The sequence below is a fragment of the Macrotis lagotis genome, chromosome 1, assembly GCF_037893015.1.
Source record: "Macrotis lagotis isolate mMagLag1 chromosome 1, bilby.v1.9.chrom.fasta, whole genome shotgun sequence".
In the NCBI taxonomy this organism is placed as follows: Eukaryota; Metazoa; Chordata; class Mammalia; order Peramelemorphia; family Peramelidae; genus Macrotis; species Macrotis lagotis.
Genome location: NC_133658.1, coordinates 121,055,743 through 121,071,562, shown reverse-complemented (window position 1 = coordinate 121,071,562; position 15,820 = coordinate 121,055,743). Strand labels below are relative to the sequence as shown.

At 41.3% G+C, this 15,820-nt stretch overlaps 1 protein-coding gene across 3 annotated transcripts in view; it reads right to left on the bottom strand.

Annotated features, from left to right (window-relative positions):
• UGP2 (UDP-glucose pyrophosphorylase 2) overlaps positions 1-8,991 on the bottom strand; it is a 48,703-nt gene extending 39,712 nt beyond the window's left edge. Inside the window, exon 1 of one of the 3 annotated variants that reach the window (XM_074207183.1) lies at positions 8,971-8,991. Coding sequence is in view for 1 of the 3 variants with exons in the window: in XM_074207175.1 (XP_074063276.1) it covers positions 8,145-8,163 (19 nt within the window). In the remaining 2 variants the exon portion in view is untranslated. Of the gene's footprint in view, positions 1-8,144; positions 8,478-8,744; positions 8,847-8,970 lie in introns of those variants that run through there. The other 2 variants (XM_074207191.1, XM_074207175.1) reach the window with 2 other exon arrangements.
• Positions 8,992-15,820: the final 6,829 nt, after the last annotated feature.

Genomic DNA, 15,820 nt, shown 5'->3' with positions numbered 1-15,820 from the left:
CTGTCCATTTCAGATACGTGTGTCTGCTCCAGCCTCCTCCTGATGTCTGTCCTCTCTGGTCAGTGTCTACGTCCAGTCTCTATATGTCTTCCCCCTGCTCCTCCTGCTCTCACTTCTCCCCATCCCCCATATGTCCTTGAAAGGTATGCCGGCTCAGATTCCCCTCACTCCACAGAGTGGAATGATCCACTGAAATAGTTAAGAACTATATTTCAATAAAATTGGTTTCCTCTGTAATTCTAGTTAGCCAACTCAACAAGTATTTATTAATTACCTACAAATGTATCAGAGACAATGCCAAAGGCTGGGAATACAAAGAAAGGTTAAAAATTATTTCATGCATTTAAAAAAATTATCCTGAGGAATATATAGGTTTCACTATGCCAAAGGGATCTGGAATACACAAAATGTTAAGAACTCCTGTTTTAAATGAAATTTAGTATTTCTTTCGATTATGAATTAAAGAAAAAATTCTGCAAATAGATACCTAAGCTTCAAAATATCAGCTTAACAAAAACCCCAACACTCAAAAGGATCAAGACCAATGTAGTTAAGACTTATGTTTTCAATCTTAAACACACCATTGATCTCTAAGATACCTTTATTCTTCTAAGAATTCTCTGCAGTAAGATTTTAGTAAGCTTTTGTTACTTTCATTTTGCAGGGAGCTCCCACTGACTCTATTGGTTCAATAGAGGCTATTGGTAAAGATCAATTACTCAACAATCTAAAGCAAGAGTTCCCTGGATCAGGAAGAGATTAATGATTCACCTGGGTTCAAAGAGTCGTACTTTTAAGAACCCAGGTATCCCCAATTCTGAGGCCAGTTTCATACACAGTGACATGTTGCATCTTAATACTGAACTGTCATTTTGAAGAAATTTATATTATGTCATTTGATCCTGACAACCATCCTATAAAGTAGGCATTTACCCCCCTTCCTTTCCTCTTGGAATCCCTAACTCCCTTCAAGTTTCAGGTCAGATGCCAACTTCTCTCAAGTTCCTCAAGTTATAATTTGTTCTATACACCTCCCCTTCACTATGTATTATATTGTGCTAACTTATGTATACAAGATTTTTCACCTCATAGAATATAATTTTCTGGCGAGTGAGAAGTATAGCACTGTACACAAAAGGAGATGATTTTGATAAATTTCAGTTGAATTAACTGGATCTCCTTTCTCAGATGAGGGAATGGAGACTCAGAGTATTTTAAGCAGCTTGACAATAGTGTTACAACTAGTCAGTATGAAAAAGAGATTCAATCCAAGGGGCTCCAGGTCCGGGATTCTTTCCATGTCATATTACCTCCACCTGCTACTCTAAAGCCCAAAGAATATCCAAAGCCTTCCCCTCAATAACAAAGGTACCCCAGGTTTCAACTCCCAAGCTTGGCCCTGAACTAGTCCTTCAGTTTTTATGCTCAAATTATAAATAACAAAAATGCAGAATTTTCAATTTTATGAAATTCCAGCAAAAGTAAGGTAAACTTGATCAGCCCAACTTGAAAATATGGCTAATCAAATGTTAATTGGTCAGAAAGACTTATGTGGAAATCTTTCATAAAGTTTATAATTAAGGTAAAGCCCAAGATTATTGAAAATTACAGCAATACATGATACGGTATAGCCCTTTCTATGATGTCCTCTTTCATTGCCTTCCCTCAAGACTTTGTAACTTTATAAATCAAACCTTAGGGGAAAAAAACCCCCTGTAAATTAATCTAGACCTCTAGATTCATAAACCATAGTCCTGAAACTCTGGTCATCTGAATAATCAAAAAACTCAACTGGGCTCTAGGATTGAGGTCTAGGTCATGTGTAAAAGGCACTAGAATTGGTCTAATAATGGCACTCCACCTCCATATCCTTCCTTAACCAATGCTGCTAAAGAGAGGTCTGTCAGTGTTAATTGGCTGCCCCTGAATCTGCTAATCGGGAAAACAATTAGAAAAGGTAAAAAGAGGAAGTCTTTTGATTTGGCAAGAGGGAAAAAAGGCCAGTGATCTGCTTTTCTTTATCTTCTTCAGCACCAAAGAAAGTGTTTATACACATTAGATATTTAATAAACAAGCTACTGAATGAATTCTGTGCATTAATGTACAACTTAATGATATTTGGTGTATAGTATATATAGAAAAACTCTTAGATCTTTGTTTATCACATAAGCAATAGGTCTTCTAGAAGAAAGAAGTTGACCTCCCTAAGTGGATATTGGTTCAAATGGCTTTGAAGAATGAAAGGAAGAATGCCTTCCACATAACTATTGTTTTATTAGATCTTCCATCAATCAATTCTTTTCTCAATTCTCATTCTCCTTGAGTTCTCCACAAAAACATGCAGACTTTGATATTATTGATCACCCTTTTTCCTTAATACTACTATTTCTTTCTAGGTTTTCAAGGACAGCCCCGTCTCCTTGTTCTCCTATTCAGTCTTCTTTCCTAGATTCTGTTCAGAAGCTACAACCTAACCCTAGATATCCCTGAGAGTTTTTGATCATTTCATCTTCCCATGGATTTAAATTTTTATGCTGATGATTCTCAACTCTATCTATCTTGCCCTAACCATTTCTGCTGACCTTCAAACTTACATCTCCTATTACCTCTAGACAACTGGAACTAAATGTAGTAGACACCTTAAACTCAACACATACAAAGAGAACTCATTATCCTTCACCCTAAACCCTCCCAATCCCCTTTTCTGCTACTGCAGAGGGTAATATCCTCCCAGTTCAGAGCAACCTAGGAGGCATCCTGAATTCCATGTCTCAATGCTATATTCAACCTGTTGCCAGGGTCTTCCAATTTCACCTTCACACCATCTTTCAAACATGCCCCCTTCTCTCGTGATGCTACCACCACTCTAGTACAGGCCCTCATTACCCCGAGTCTGGACTACTGCAAAAACCTGCTGGCCCACTGCCCACTTCAAATGTCTCCCCATTCCAATCCAATCTCCATTCAGCCACTAGGATAATTTTCCTAAAATGGAGAGTTGATCACATCACCCCCTAACTCAACAGACTCTAGTGGCTCCTTATCTACTCTAGGATCAAATTCAAAATCCTCTCTTTGGAGTTCTCTTTTAGAGACCTTCATAACCTAGAATCTTCCTACCTTTCAGTCTTTAATACCTTACTCCCATGCCAAGTACTCTATAATCCAGTGACACAGGTCTTCTGTCTGTTCCTGGGACAAGACACTCCATCCCTTGACTCCTGGCATTTTCTTTGGCTATTGCTGGTACCTGGAACACTTTCCCTCAACTCTCCCTACTGACTTTCCTGGCTTCCTTTATGCCCTAATTAAAAATCTCACCTTTTATAGGAAGCCTTTCCCAGTACTTCTTAATTCTAGTGCCTTCCTCTCTTAATTTTTTCCCATCTTGTTTGTATGTATTTGCTTATTGTCTACACTTGATTGCAAAATCCTTGAGGGCAGGGGCTGTCTTTTGCCTCTTTTTTATCTCCAGTGTTTAACATAGTGCTCCTGAACATTGTAGGCATTTAAATATTTACTGACTGATCTTTAAAAGATGCACATTCTAAATGCAATCATTCGGTCCAAAGGATAATTTCTAAAAATTCAAATAGCTTTTGGACAGAAATGGACATTACCCTCTGATACACACAATTACTTAATACACCATGATATTGTGAGGGTGGCCAGAAGAATTTAGCCCCTTGTGGTCAACCTTCTAGGAATAAGCACCTTCTAATCTGGCCAGGTTAGGCTGATAATCAAAGCCTTTCTCATTTAGGAGGACCTGCCAGATCCTGAGGCCTGACTTCATGCACTGAGATATACTGAACAGGTTTCCAATAGAGGAAACACACTAAGATAAGACTCCTCTAATTTAAGATTGCAGAACCTAACCAACTTTCAAAAATGATAATTCAAACTTTTGGTTAGTCTTCATAATAAAGCAACTGACTTATCTATATCATGTTTTAGAAAGGATTATATGTTGAGATATATATATATATCTATATATATATATATCTATATATCTATATATATCAACAAATAATTTGGCTGGAAAAAGTTGTTTTCTTATAAACTTTTACATAAAACACCCAAGAAGGTACATTTCTACTGTTTCTATTAGTGATCAAGTGCTAAACTTAAGAGTCAGAAAAAAAAATAGGTCCCATTTCTGACATTCAACATTTACTATAAGGAAAAAAAAGCCCATTAACTTCTTTAACCCTCAGTTGCCTCATCTGTAAAATGATAATGCCTATCATATTCATCTCAAAGTTGAAAAAAATGCTTTGAAAACTCTGAATATGCTATAAAAACAAAAATTAATATTTCTATGGCCTATGTTATTTCATCAGTGTGGCTACTCTTTTAACTAATACTCTAGGATCAAATACAAAGTCCTCTCTTTGGAGGTCTCTTTGAGAGTCTTTCACAATGTACCTTGGATATATTCCTTACAATTTAGTAGATGGGTGTTTGAAAGTCATCATGGTTGAAAGCTCATCACCTTGAAGTCAACATGGTGAGCATTACCTATCAACTTGCCTAGGTTGGTCCTCAGACAATAGACACACTCTCTCCCACTAGAGTCCCATTTGAAGATTTTTCACTCAGGCAAGGCAAAGGCTTGGAGCATTCAGGATTATGAGCCATCAGAGTAGGGATTTAGTGGATAAATAACTATTCTATAACACTATTGCTAAACATGATCTCCAATTTTTTCTTCAGTCCTAACAAACGGGGCGGGGGGGGGGGGGAGAATTGGTGGAATTCTTATTCTTTAAGACCAAACAAAGTAGAGTGGATATGGGAATTTTCATAATTTTAAATCAATTAATTATTGGAAATCACTCACTGGCTTGGTTAGCATTATAACGAAGGTATCACTTTTATTTGATAAACTCTAACTTAATGTGTTGAATCTTTTTTATGAGCTTCCAGTTCGATACTTAAAGAAGACATGGCAGACAATGTAGCAAGACTCAGAAATCATCTAAGAAAACAAAAGTAGACTATTAAAGATTTTTCTATTTCAATGGAAAAAATAGAAACTTATCATCCCTCTTCTCTAAATCCTACTAGTACTTTTTTGGATCAATTCCGGCCACCTTGGTATATTTTCTTTAGGTTTATCAATTTGGGGGAACATAGAAAGACTAAAGAAGGTATTTAATGTCTGTTCTCTTCTGTACATTTAACATTATTATATTAACCTTATATAATTTATTAAGTACTAAAATTTTATAAAATTTCTAAGCTATTTTACAATAATCTCCTAATTTTAAAAAGCTATTTGATTTCTAAGCTAAACAACTGGGTTATTTTTATCATCAACATTTATTGAACAATTACATTACCAAAGTTCTGGGAAACAAAAAAATTATGACGTTTATAGTAGCATATGATAGTGAAACCTTAGTAGTAAAGACCATAAATGTTACATGAGCTCAAAATCAGTAGGTTTGGAAAGAAAAAGGAAAAAGAAAAAACCCAACAAAATTACACCCTTGTTTTAACTAAAAAAAAAAATTCAACTGTGGAGTGAAATCATTAATGAACTCTAATAACTGGAATTTATAGTATATTTACTTTTGACATATGAAATTTAAGCCTAATGATAAACAATTTTTAATGTCACTTTTTTTGCAGAATGACTGTTATTAACTTAAGAATACAATAATGGTCAGAAACAATGAAATGGAGACATCTATCTCATATATACACATTACCTGGTATAAGAAGTAGAACATGTTTTGGAGCCCATTAGGCACATTTATATATTCATTACATATATGAATTAGTGAATGAAGCTTCTTTGGGAACTTAATCATGAATAGTCCTAAGAAAGCATTGGTGAAAAGATAATTATTTGTTATTTAAATCAGGGGCAAGTGATTTCACCTAAGCCTTTGTTTACTCATCTGTAAAATGAGAATTTAACAATATTTATACTATTTCACCCTTTCAGGGAAATTAATTTTGAAACCACAAACAGATGAATGGAATTATTGTCTATTGTAGAGACTTCAAGCCCTGACCACTTCTTGCCTGGACTACTGCAAAGGTCTTCTAATTAGTCTCTTTGCCTCATGTCTCTCCTTACTCCAATTCATCTTCCATTCAGCTGTCAAGGTGATTTTCCTAAAGTTCTGCTGTCACTATGTCACCCTCCCAGTTCAAGGAATGCCAATTGCTCCCTATCACCTCCAGGATCAAATATAAATCCTCTATTTGCCATTTACAGTGCTTCATAAAGGGCCTCTTTCCTATCTTTCTGCCATTCTCACACTTCACCCCCTCCATACATGTACCAAGTGATGCAAAGACATCTACATTCTACTGGCTGTTCCTTGCACAAGATACTTCGTTTCCCAACAGTGTTTCTTTGTGCAGGACTTCCCTAGCTTCCTTCAAGACTCAGATCAAATCTCAGGAGGATTCATACTGTCCTCCTCTTAGTCCTAGTACTCTGCTCCCTCCTCCTCCTCCCCCCAAGTTGTTCCTGACTTACTCTAAAAAGAATTTTTCCTCCATTTCTATATAAACCAAGTTATATTCCCCCCCCCCCCCCCCGCTTCTCTTGGAAGGTTAACTTATTGAGGACAGGGTCTATTTTTGCCCTTCTAAATCTAATGCTTAATTTATATGTCTAGCAGATAGTTAACTTTCAAAATTACTCAACAGACTTCATTGACTTATAAAAATAAATGATTTTATGGATACAATCACTGTGTAACCCCGTGGATTTTGATTTCAACTGTAAAATAGGGATAGTAGTTGCACCTGCTTCCCAAGGTTGTCACAAGTACCAAATAAGATAAAATTTGTAAAGGTCTTAGCACATAGTGGGTACTATACCTTCCCCTCTTTCCTATTTAAGATCAGAGACAGAAAACAACTAAGACAAAAATTTGAGGAGTTAAAGTTGACATTCTATTCTGGAAGAACCATTACTGCTATTTTAATCAGGTTTCAAATCACAATACAAGCATCTTTCACCATAAACAAGGTAAAATACCATTTTGGAAATTTAATTACATGTGACATTTCTGAGCTTAGTGCTGAAGGCAGTCAACTGGTTCAAGCATCCTGTATGTGAGATGAATTTCTACCTTCAAATATTTTTTAAATTCAAAATATTTTAAATAGTTGAATTAACAAAGTGATGTGAAATTTCATAAGGTTCTGATAGTTTGGGGTGTGAAAATTACATCACTTTCCAACAAGGTAGCCATTACTAATAGCTTTTTCTTTTTTGGAGCATCTCTGTTTATTCGGGAAGTCATGTGAAGCTTGTGAAGTTGTGAACTTTATGGTTGTTGGAGTCTGCAAAAAATGGCAACAACTTTCACATTAAGAGGTCTGCAAATAAAGGGTATATTTAACCTGCACACAAAAAAAGTGTGGCAATGTAAGCACAACAACCCGGGCATAGTTTTTAAAGACAAGTCTGATTTTAATTCCTATACTACACACTTCCCCAGTATACTGATTACAAGGCTGTGGTGGTTTTGAAGGACCTCTTTCCAAGCATATCTAGAAGACAGTATGAGATCTTCAAATTTTGAAAGCAATCTTTTTCTTTAAATTCATTAAATTAATCTTTTCATATTTCGAAGGAGAAAACTATCACAGCAATGCAGCAAAGTCATTCCTGCTCCTGAAATGACCTCCAGCTTCTCTCTGGGCTAGTCCCTCTTTCGCAATAAATGAATCCGAAACTCCAACCACGTAGACGCTCGAGTGGAAGCTGGCAACCGCCAAACCTTCACCAACAGCCCTGATCAGCCTCCCACCTGACCCCCGTCATCGCTCCGGGCTCCTGCCCCCCGGTCCCCTTCCACACCCCTCCCCGGGAACGGGGCTCGCCGCCGCCGCCGCCGCCGCAGCAGCAGCCCGGGCCGCTGAAGGGTTGGTTCTTTTTTATCACAGTCACCACGAGCGCCGATACCCAGGTTTCACGCGAAATTTGGAGCGAAATGTTAGGAAAAGGCAGGTCTGCACGCACTAGGCTCATCGCTAGGGCCGAGCCATTCGCTCAACTAACAGCTTGACAGCAATTCTGTAAAGGCAATTTCAAAGGAGTTCTTTCCACTTTCCTCCCGGGGCTACCAGCAAGCACGGGAAAAGCAGGTCAGGAAATAAGAAAGTCTTACCTTGCACAAATATCGACATTTTGGGGCTTTAATAAAATAAATACTCTGTAGTATATAAATATAATCTATTCTATAAAAATGTTTTCAACAAGTCGGAGTTGGAGCAGATTTTCTTCCTCTGCTGCTCCACAACTCGCCTCGGAGCTTCCACCCACAGCTGACAACTTGGAGGAAGGTTAATTCAGAGAAAAAAGTAGCTTTGAAAAAAAAAAGAAAGAAAAAAGTACACGGGGGGGAGGGTCGCTCCTTTTCCACTTGGGGAAAAAAAAAGGCAGGCGGGCGGCGGGCGAGCCGGGGTCCGCGCGGTCCGGTGCGGAGCCAGCCCGAGCCCCGAGGGACGGGGGAGCCCCTCCAATTTAAACTTCATCCATGAGAGGCGGACCTGCGCGCTTCGCCGCCCCCTGGTCCCCCACCCCCGAGGGTGGGATTGCGGCAGGGCCGGCGCCGCGGCCTCCGCCCGCCCTCCGCCGCCCGCGGCCAATGGCCGGGTTCCCCGGGACGCCCTCCGCGCGGGGGCCCGGCCCACGGGGCGACCCCCTCCCGGGTGGGGCGGCCCCCGCCCCCCCCCCCCCGGCGCGCTGCCAGCACGCCCGCACCCACCTTCCTGCGCTCCTCGGGCCTGGGTAGGGGCGCCGGCCGGGCCGGGGGAGCCTGCGCGGGCGGAGGACGTGTGCCCTGCGAGGCGCCGCTCCTTCCTCCTCCTCCTCCTCCTCCGTCCCCGCCCCCCAAGCCCGGCCGGCGCCCCGCCCCCGTCAGGCCCAGGCCGCCCCCCCCAGCCCCTTCCGAGCACCCCGCCGCCCCCGGGCCCCCTCCCCCGCACCCCCACCTTCATGCGGAAATGTTCCGACAGCTCTAGACTGGCAGCGGCGCCCCCCAGTCAGCGGCCAGAGCGGGCGCGGGAGCCGGCCAATGAGCGCGGCGGAGGGGGCGGGAGCCTCGGCCGCGGCGGCCACTCACAGGCGCGCGGGCCGGGGTGGGGAGGGGGCGGGGCCCGCGGCGGCCCCGCCCAGGGAGGCCCCGCCCAGGGAGGCCCCGCCGCGCGGCTTCCCCCTCCGACACAGGCCTCGCCGCACCCGGGGGCCCGCTCCCCGCCCCCCACGCCCCCGAGGGCCCCGCGGGCACGCCGGCCTGTGGCTCGGGCCGCCTCACCGCCCGCATCCTCCTCTCCTCGGAACTGGCCGATGCCCGCCGCGAGCGCGGCCATCCGCGCCGTCGGGGCTCCGCGTTGGCACGGAGCTTCCAGACGCTTCCCCGCGGCCTCGTTCCCCCGCAGCCAATCAGCGGGCCCGCCCGCCTCGCCCGGCCGCGGTGCCCTTCTCCGGGAACCCAAACGGCGCCGGGGTTCGCCGGCCCAGGGCGCCTCAACCTTCCCGCCAAACCGTTGTCGCCCCCCGCCACGTTCCGCGCCTCGTCCCCTCCCCCAGGCCGCGGAGATGCCATCCTTGAGGGAGCAGCGAAACTGCCCCCCCGAGGCACAGGCCCGGACATCCTGGCCCAAGAACCATCCGGGGCTCCCGCGGAAACGAGATGCCAGGCGTGGAGGTGGCAAGCACGTGACCCGGATTTGAGCGAGGAGGGGTTGTCCAAGTCACCAGCCTCTCTTTCCCCTCCGGGCCATGCCGGGCAGGAGCAGGGATATGAGTCCTGGCACCCGGAGATGGCCCTAGATTCAGGCACAGCTTAATGGGCCACACAGCTGGTGAGGGGCAAGGATCTGAGGTCGGATTTGAACTGGACCCCAGGACAATGAAAATGAAAAAAGGAAGCACCCTGTTATCTTAGGTTTAAGGTCCTTAACCTGGGTTAGATTTAAAGGTTTCGTTATATTATTAGGTAATTTTGTTATCTCATACTTTATTTTTCTTCTAAAGGACATGATTTCTCTGTCATCACATTCAACTGAGATCAATGTACAACATGGAGCCAATGTAAAGACTAACAGAATGCCTTCTGTAGGGGGAGGGAAGCAAGAATGGGGGAAAAAACTGTAAAACTCAAAATAAATAAAATCTTTCTTAAAAAAATAGATTTAAAGGTTTCTGTTAATTTAGATGGAACACATTGCAATGTAGTTGGTTTACTTTGTAATCCTATGCACTCGTTTCATATATTTTTAAACATTCTTCTGAGAAGAGGTCATAGATGAAGTCTATAGACTATCCATCTGTCTATCCATCTTTCTATCTATCCAGCTGTCATTTGTCTGTCTACCTATGTCTCCATCCAAACACACACAACACACACATATCTAAATACAATTACTCTAAATGTAATAGAGGTGCAAAGTCTGGACGCACTATCTATCTAAACACAGTCACAAAGTCCATAGGCATCAGGAATTTGAGGGTCTATTCTTATACACACATATCCTATAGCTTTTGTGCTTTTTTTTAATTTTTTATTTTTTGCAAGGCAAATGGGGTTAAGTGGCTTGCCCAAGGCCACACAGCTAGGTAATTATTAAGTGTCTGAGACTGGATTTGAACCCAGGTACTCCTGACTCCAGGGCCGGTGCTTTATCTACTGTGCCACCTAGCCACCCCTTTTTGTGCTTTTGCCTATAGGATGTATATTTGTCTATAGCGCCTCTAGGCTTTGCACCCCACATGTATGCATGGGCTTTGCCCTTGAGTGAGTGGGTATATGTGTGAGTATATGTAGTGCCTCTAGGCTTCACATTATACACACACACACACACACACAGTGCTTATAACCTTTGCAACACACTCATATTGTTTATAGTCTTTGCATGAAAAATGGATAGATGATAGATAGCTCTGACAGACTTTGATTGCCTCTAGACCACACATACCCCTGTCAAAATGTTCCATGATACAAAGAAAGTTTAAGAACTGCAATACAAACTCTTCAATCCTTCACAGTGTGGTTCTGGACTACCTTTTTTGACTTATTTTATGTTATTCCCTCTTTTACCTGCTTAGACTCTAGCCCAACTAGCACAGTTGTTAGTTTCATCGTCTGCCCCCCGCCTCCATTGCACAGGCTGCCACCCCCGGGATTCACTCTTCCCTCACCTTCTGCTTCTTAGAATCCTTAGCTTCATTCAAAATACCAACTCCTATGAGAAGATTTTATGGATTCCTCAGTTAGTAGTGCTCTCTCCCCTCCCCTCCCCTCCCCTTCCCTTCCCTCCCCTCCCCTCCCCTCCTCTCCTCCTCTCATTATACTGTATTAATCTGTTTAAAATGTATATCTGCGTAATAGAAGTATATTTAACATACCTGTACATGTGTAACCTATATCAGATTTCTTCATGTCAAAGGGAGAGGGGGGAAAGGGAAGGAGGGAGAAAATTGTAGAACTCAAAATCAATGTTGAAAACTGTCTTTACATGTAAATGGAAAAATATAAACAATAATAATTTTTTAAAAGATAACCTACCTAAAAATCAAAATAAAAAATGTGTTTCTACCAGTAGAACATAAGCTCCTTGAGGTCAAGAACTAATTTCTGAATCTCCCTTTCTTACAGGAAGTAGACCCTTAGTGAATCTTGGCTTATTGGTCCTGAGCAGAAAAGCATTGAAAAACAAAGGAATACAATTTTTTGCCTGGAAATGCAAGCAAAAGACAACCTGAAGGAAGAGCTGTATTTGTAACCCCCCAAAATGGCCCAACTCTTTTGTGCTTAGAGAAAGAATGGTTACACATCCTTAGTCATTGGTAACTACTGGGTGACAATCCAACCACCCTGAAGTTGGACACTGTCTCCATCACCATCATTAGCCTGAAAAGAGTGAGGGGAAAAAAACCAGTGCTTCTTGGCTACTAAAAAGTGGTTACATTTTAGGCTTTCAGAGAAAGTATAAGGAGTGTCCACAATCTTTGTTATTTACAAAAAAAAAAAATAAACAACATTGGGTAGTAGTTGACCCTTGTTTCTGGTGCTTTGCACTTTCCTCCCGATGCCCCCTCCTGGAACACATCTCATATCAACACATCTATCTTGTTCTCAGCTAGCTATCACTTATGGCATTCTGATCCCCACATTTGCATTTAAATAAGAAAAGTCTTACAAACCAAAAGAATGAAAATCTGGAATGATAGAACGTAAGGGAGATTTGTTTGAACAACAATCCTGGTCAATGTTTGTACCATCATACCACAGTAAAAAGATCCCTAGTCAGGAAGATAAGCCTCAGATCAAATCCCATTACCACAGTTATTAGTTGTTTGGACTTAAATCAGTCCTGAGCTTCAGTTTCTCACCTGCAAAATAAAGACAACAATACTTGTACTGTCTGCCTCACCCAGTTTATATCTCAAATAAGATGTCTAAAAGTATATATATATAGCAAGTTGTAAACAATATGTATAATATATATCCATATATGTGTATATATACATATTTCAACTATTACTCTGCTTTCCTCATGAGAGTAGCCCTGTCCATGAATATGAATAGCTGTAGTCCATGCTTCAGATTTCACAAGACAAACAGCTTGCTAAATGGCACTGTCTGTTCTAAGGTATGAGAGCCAAGAAATAATTCATATACCGGCCAGGAGAGATATTGACACTCTCTCAAAGTGCCTCAGGAAATCAGGGCAGCTTCAAAGTATGGGACAGCTATGATTTAGGGCAAAGGGGTGAGTTATATTCAGTAAATTTAAAAGTTGAAGTGAAAAAAGTGTGTGTGTGGGGGTAATCTTTAATTTTATAGTGCTAGATACTCTTCCCACCCCCCCTCCTCTGCACCTGTGATTTCATCAGTATAGAGCACTCTCTGGGTTGAAACTTGCTCCACCAATGCAGTTCAACAATTCATTATAGTCTCCCATTTGTCTAGAGGCACTAAAAGATTAAAAAAATTTGTCCAAGGTCACATAACCAGGATTTGGCAGATTTAGGACTTGAGTCCAAGTCTTCCTGACCCCAAGGTCTGACTGGATCAAGTTGTTTCTTGCCACGTGCTTTTAACTGGAATTTTGTTGGAATGGAAATACATATATACACTCATACATATATAGTAAAAACTGCCAATGATTGATTTGCTGAAAAATAGTTACTAGAATTAATACTACAACATCCAATCCAAAATCCTCATAGTAATGACAAAGAAAATTATAGAATTTATCATGTCCTACAGATGGATAGGAGATTCCACTTGGAGCTTTCTTTATCTTTTATGTACCATGGAAGGATGTAAAATTTAAAAAGAAGCAATACTATTACAATTGAAACAATGCATTCCATAAAAGTGATAGGCTCAAGGTACAGAAAGAGAAATTTTAGGATGTTAACACTATGGATTCATTTTAACTGTTTCAGCCTTTTCTTTTTTCCTTGTTTCTTTTTTCTTAAAAGGATGTGGGTGGGTGAGGAAGGGAGGTTAACAATTTGCCAGGAAAAAGAGGAAAGAGAAGAGCCATTGCAACATTTTTTTAAAAAGAAAAGAACTGGAGGAATCACAGACAAGCAGGACAGTTTTGAAAGCCACATGTGGAATTTCCAAACAGTATGAAATGGATAATCACATTTTCATATATAATCTTTTTCATTCTGCTATTTTTGTGGAAATGTTCCTTCTTTTGGTATGTTTAAGTCCAAAATTTAATAAAGGATCAACCCAAAAAGAGGGCTATGCAATTAGGGAAGTACCACAATGATCCAGTCTACTCCTATCACCCAGGCTCAATCACTACTCAGAAATCATGGAATTATACCCACAACTAAGTAATGCAATAATTTAAGAACATTTATGCCAAGCTGGCCAAGTGTAGGTGCTGTCCCATAGCCCACCTATTCCTGATTGGCAATATCTAATTTCCACATCTCCAAATTTTGCAGTCCCTTCTTTGGGTAGGGAAGTGAGGCATATACATATAACAGTGGATAATGTCAGGAACACTCATCTTCCTGAATTCAAATCTGACCTCAGAAACTTACTATGTGACTCTGAGCAAGTCACTTAACCTTATTTACCTCAGTTTCCTCATCTATAAAATGAATTGGAAAAGGAAATGGCAGACTCCAGTATCTTCGCCAAGAAAACCCCAAATGCAGTCATGAAGAGGCAGACAGGACTGAAATGACTGAATAATAGCTAGTCAACTCGATGAGATTACAGAGAATGGTTCTTTGCCTGGAAGAAGCCTTCATGGGGATATTGGCAGTTATCCTTCATACCTGAAGAAAACTATGACATCAAGTGAATGATTTACACTTTATCCCCTTGCTGAAAGAATGAAAGTAACCCCTTTGGTCTCCAGTGTCTAAGACCATTTTCAACATGACTGGGGACAAAGGAGGAGTGGGTAAGTCTCTTGTCCAAAGAGCTGATATACAGGAGAAAGTGATCTATAAGACAGAGGCCCCAAATGTTTTCTCCTCTTTTTCTTGACCTGAGGTTTCTCTCCCTAAGATTTTTAGAGCAGTAGGGATTCCCCCCAACTTTCATGACATGGTAACTTGCAGGAGAAGCAGAGGAGAAATCTGAGAAGGGAATTTCTGGACCTCCAATTCCTGGCTGCCTTTTTCTGCCTTTCTGATTTTTTTATTCTGAACAAAAGTCACAGGCTAATAATTCTGAGAATAGATGTTTACAGGTGTGGAGGATACCTCATGAATAACCCTGAGTTCAAGAGTTATCAAAATTGAGAATTCTTGATTTTGAGAGTTGGGCACCACCAGCTTCTCCAAGTGAGATTTTTTTTTAATAGCATGCTTCTTGGAGAAGAGTGTCCTTCAAAGAACTGTAGTCTACAGCTGAAAGACTGAACCAATCCATGAGGGACCAAGAAATTTGGACCTTGCCAACCCTCAGTGATATTGCTATGCATTGCTCTGATGATAGAGATCTGAGGGAAAGTAGATTAGCAGTCCTCCAAAGGAGGACTTTTTCTTCAATATTTCTATATTTGTGCATGTTGTTGTTGTTGTTCAGTCATTTTACTCCTATCTGATTCTTTGTGACCTTTTTTAGAGTTTCCTTTGAAAAGATTAGTACTGGAGTGGTTTGCCATTTCCTTCTCCAGTTCACTTTGCAGATGAGGAAATTGAAACAAACAGCTTTAAGTAACTTGCCCAGGGTCAAATAGCTAGTAAGCATCTGAGGTCACATTTGAAGTCAGGTCTTCCTGACACTAGATTGGGTGCTCTATCCACTGTGCCACCTAGATACCCTACATTCTGTCTCTTAAAATTCCTCTATGTCTATATATTTTTCCTGGTAGAGGAAACAGAGAATGTCTTGTACTTAATACTAGTACTGTACATTCAGAACCTTTGGGAGAATGGCAAACTTGTTATTCACTTCTGGGAAAACCTAGTCACAGACTATTTCTAAACTTCATTTTTAAGATTTCCCTAGAGTTTCCCTGCAAGGTAAAACCAAAGAGCCAAAGTAAGAAATTTGTCCCTTTGGGAATCAGGTCTTCAAATTTTAACCCAGCTTTATATGAGCCCATGGGAGTTAGGGAGAAGAGAAAGAGGGCAAACTTGGGCTATAGATGCTATTTACATCATCCTTAAATTCGCCACTTGGCTATTTCCACCCATTTTTGCTAGTATAAGGAGTCAATCTTTAAAACAAAGTTGCCCCTGGAGCACTTGAAGAGATCATTCTCCAGCCCCAACTTTTTTCCCAGGCTAAATACAAGAAATTCCTTCAAACAAGTTTGCATCATAGTTGAATATTTTCCACATTATACATTT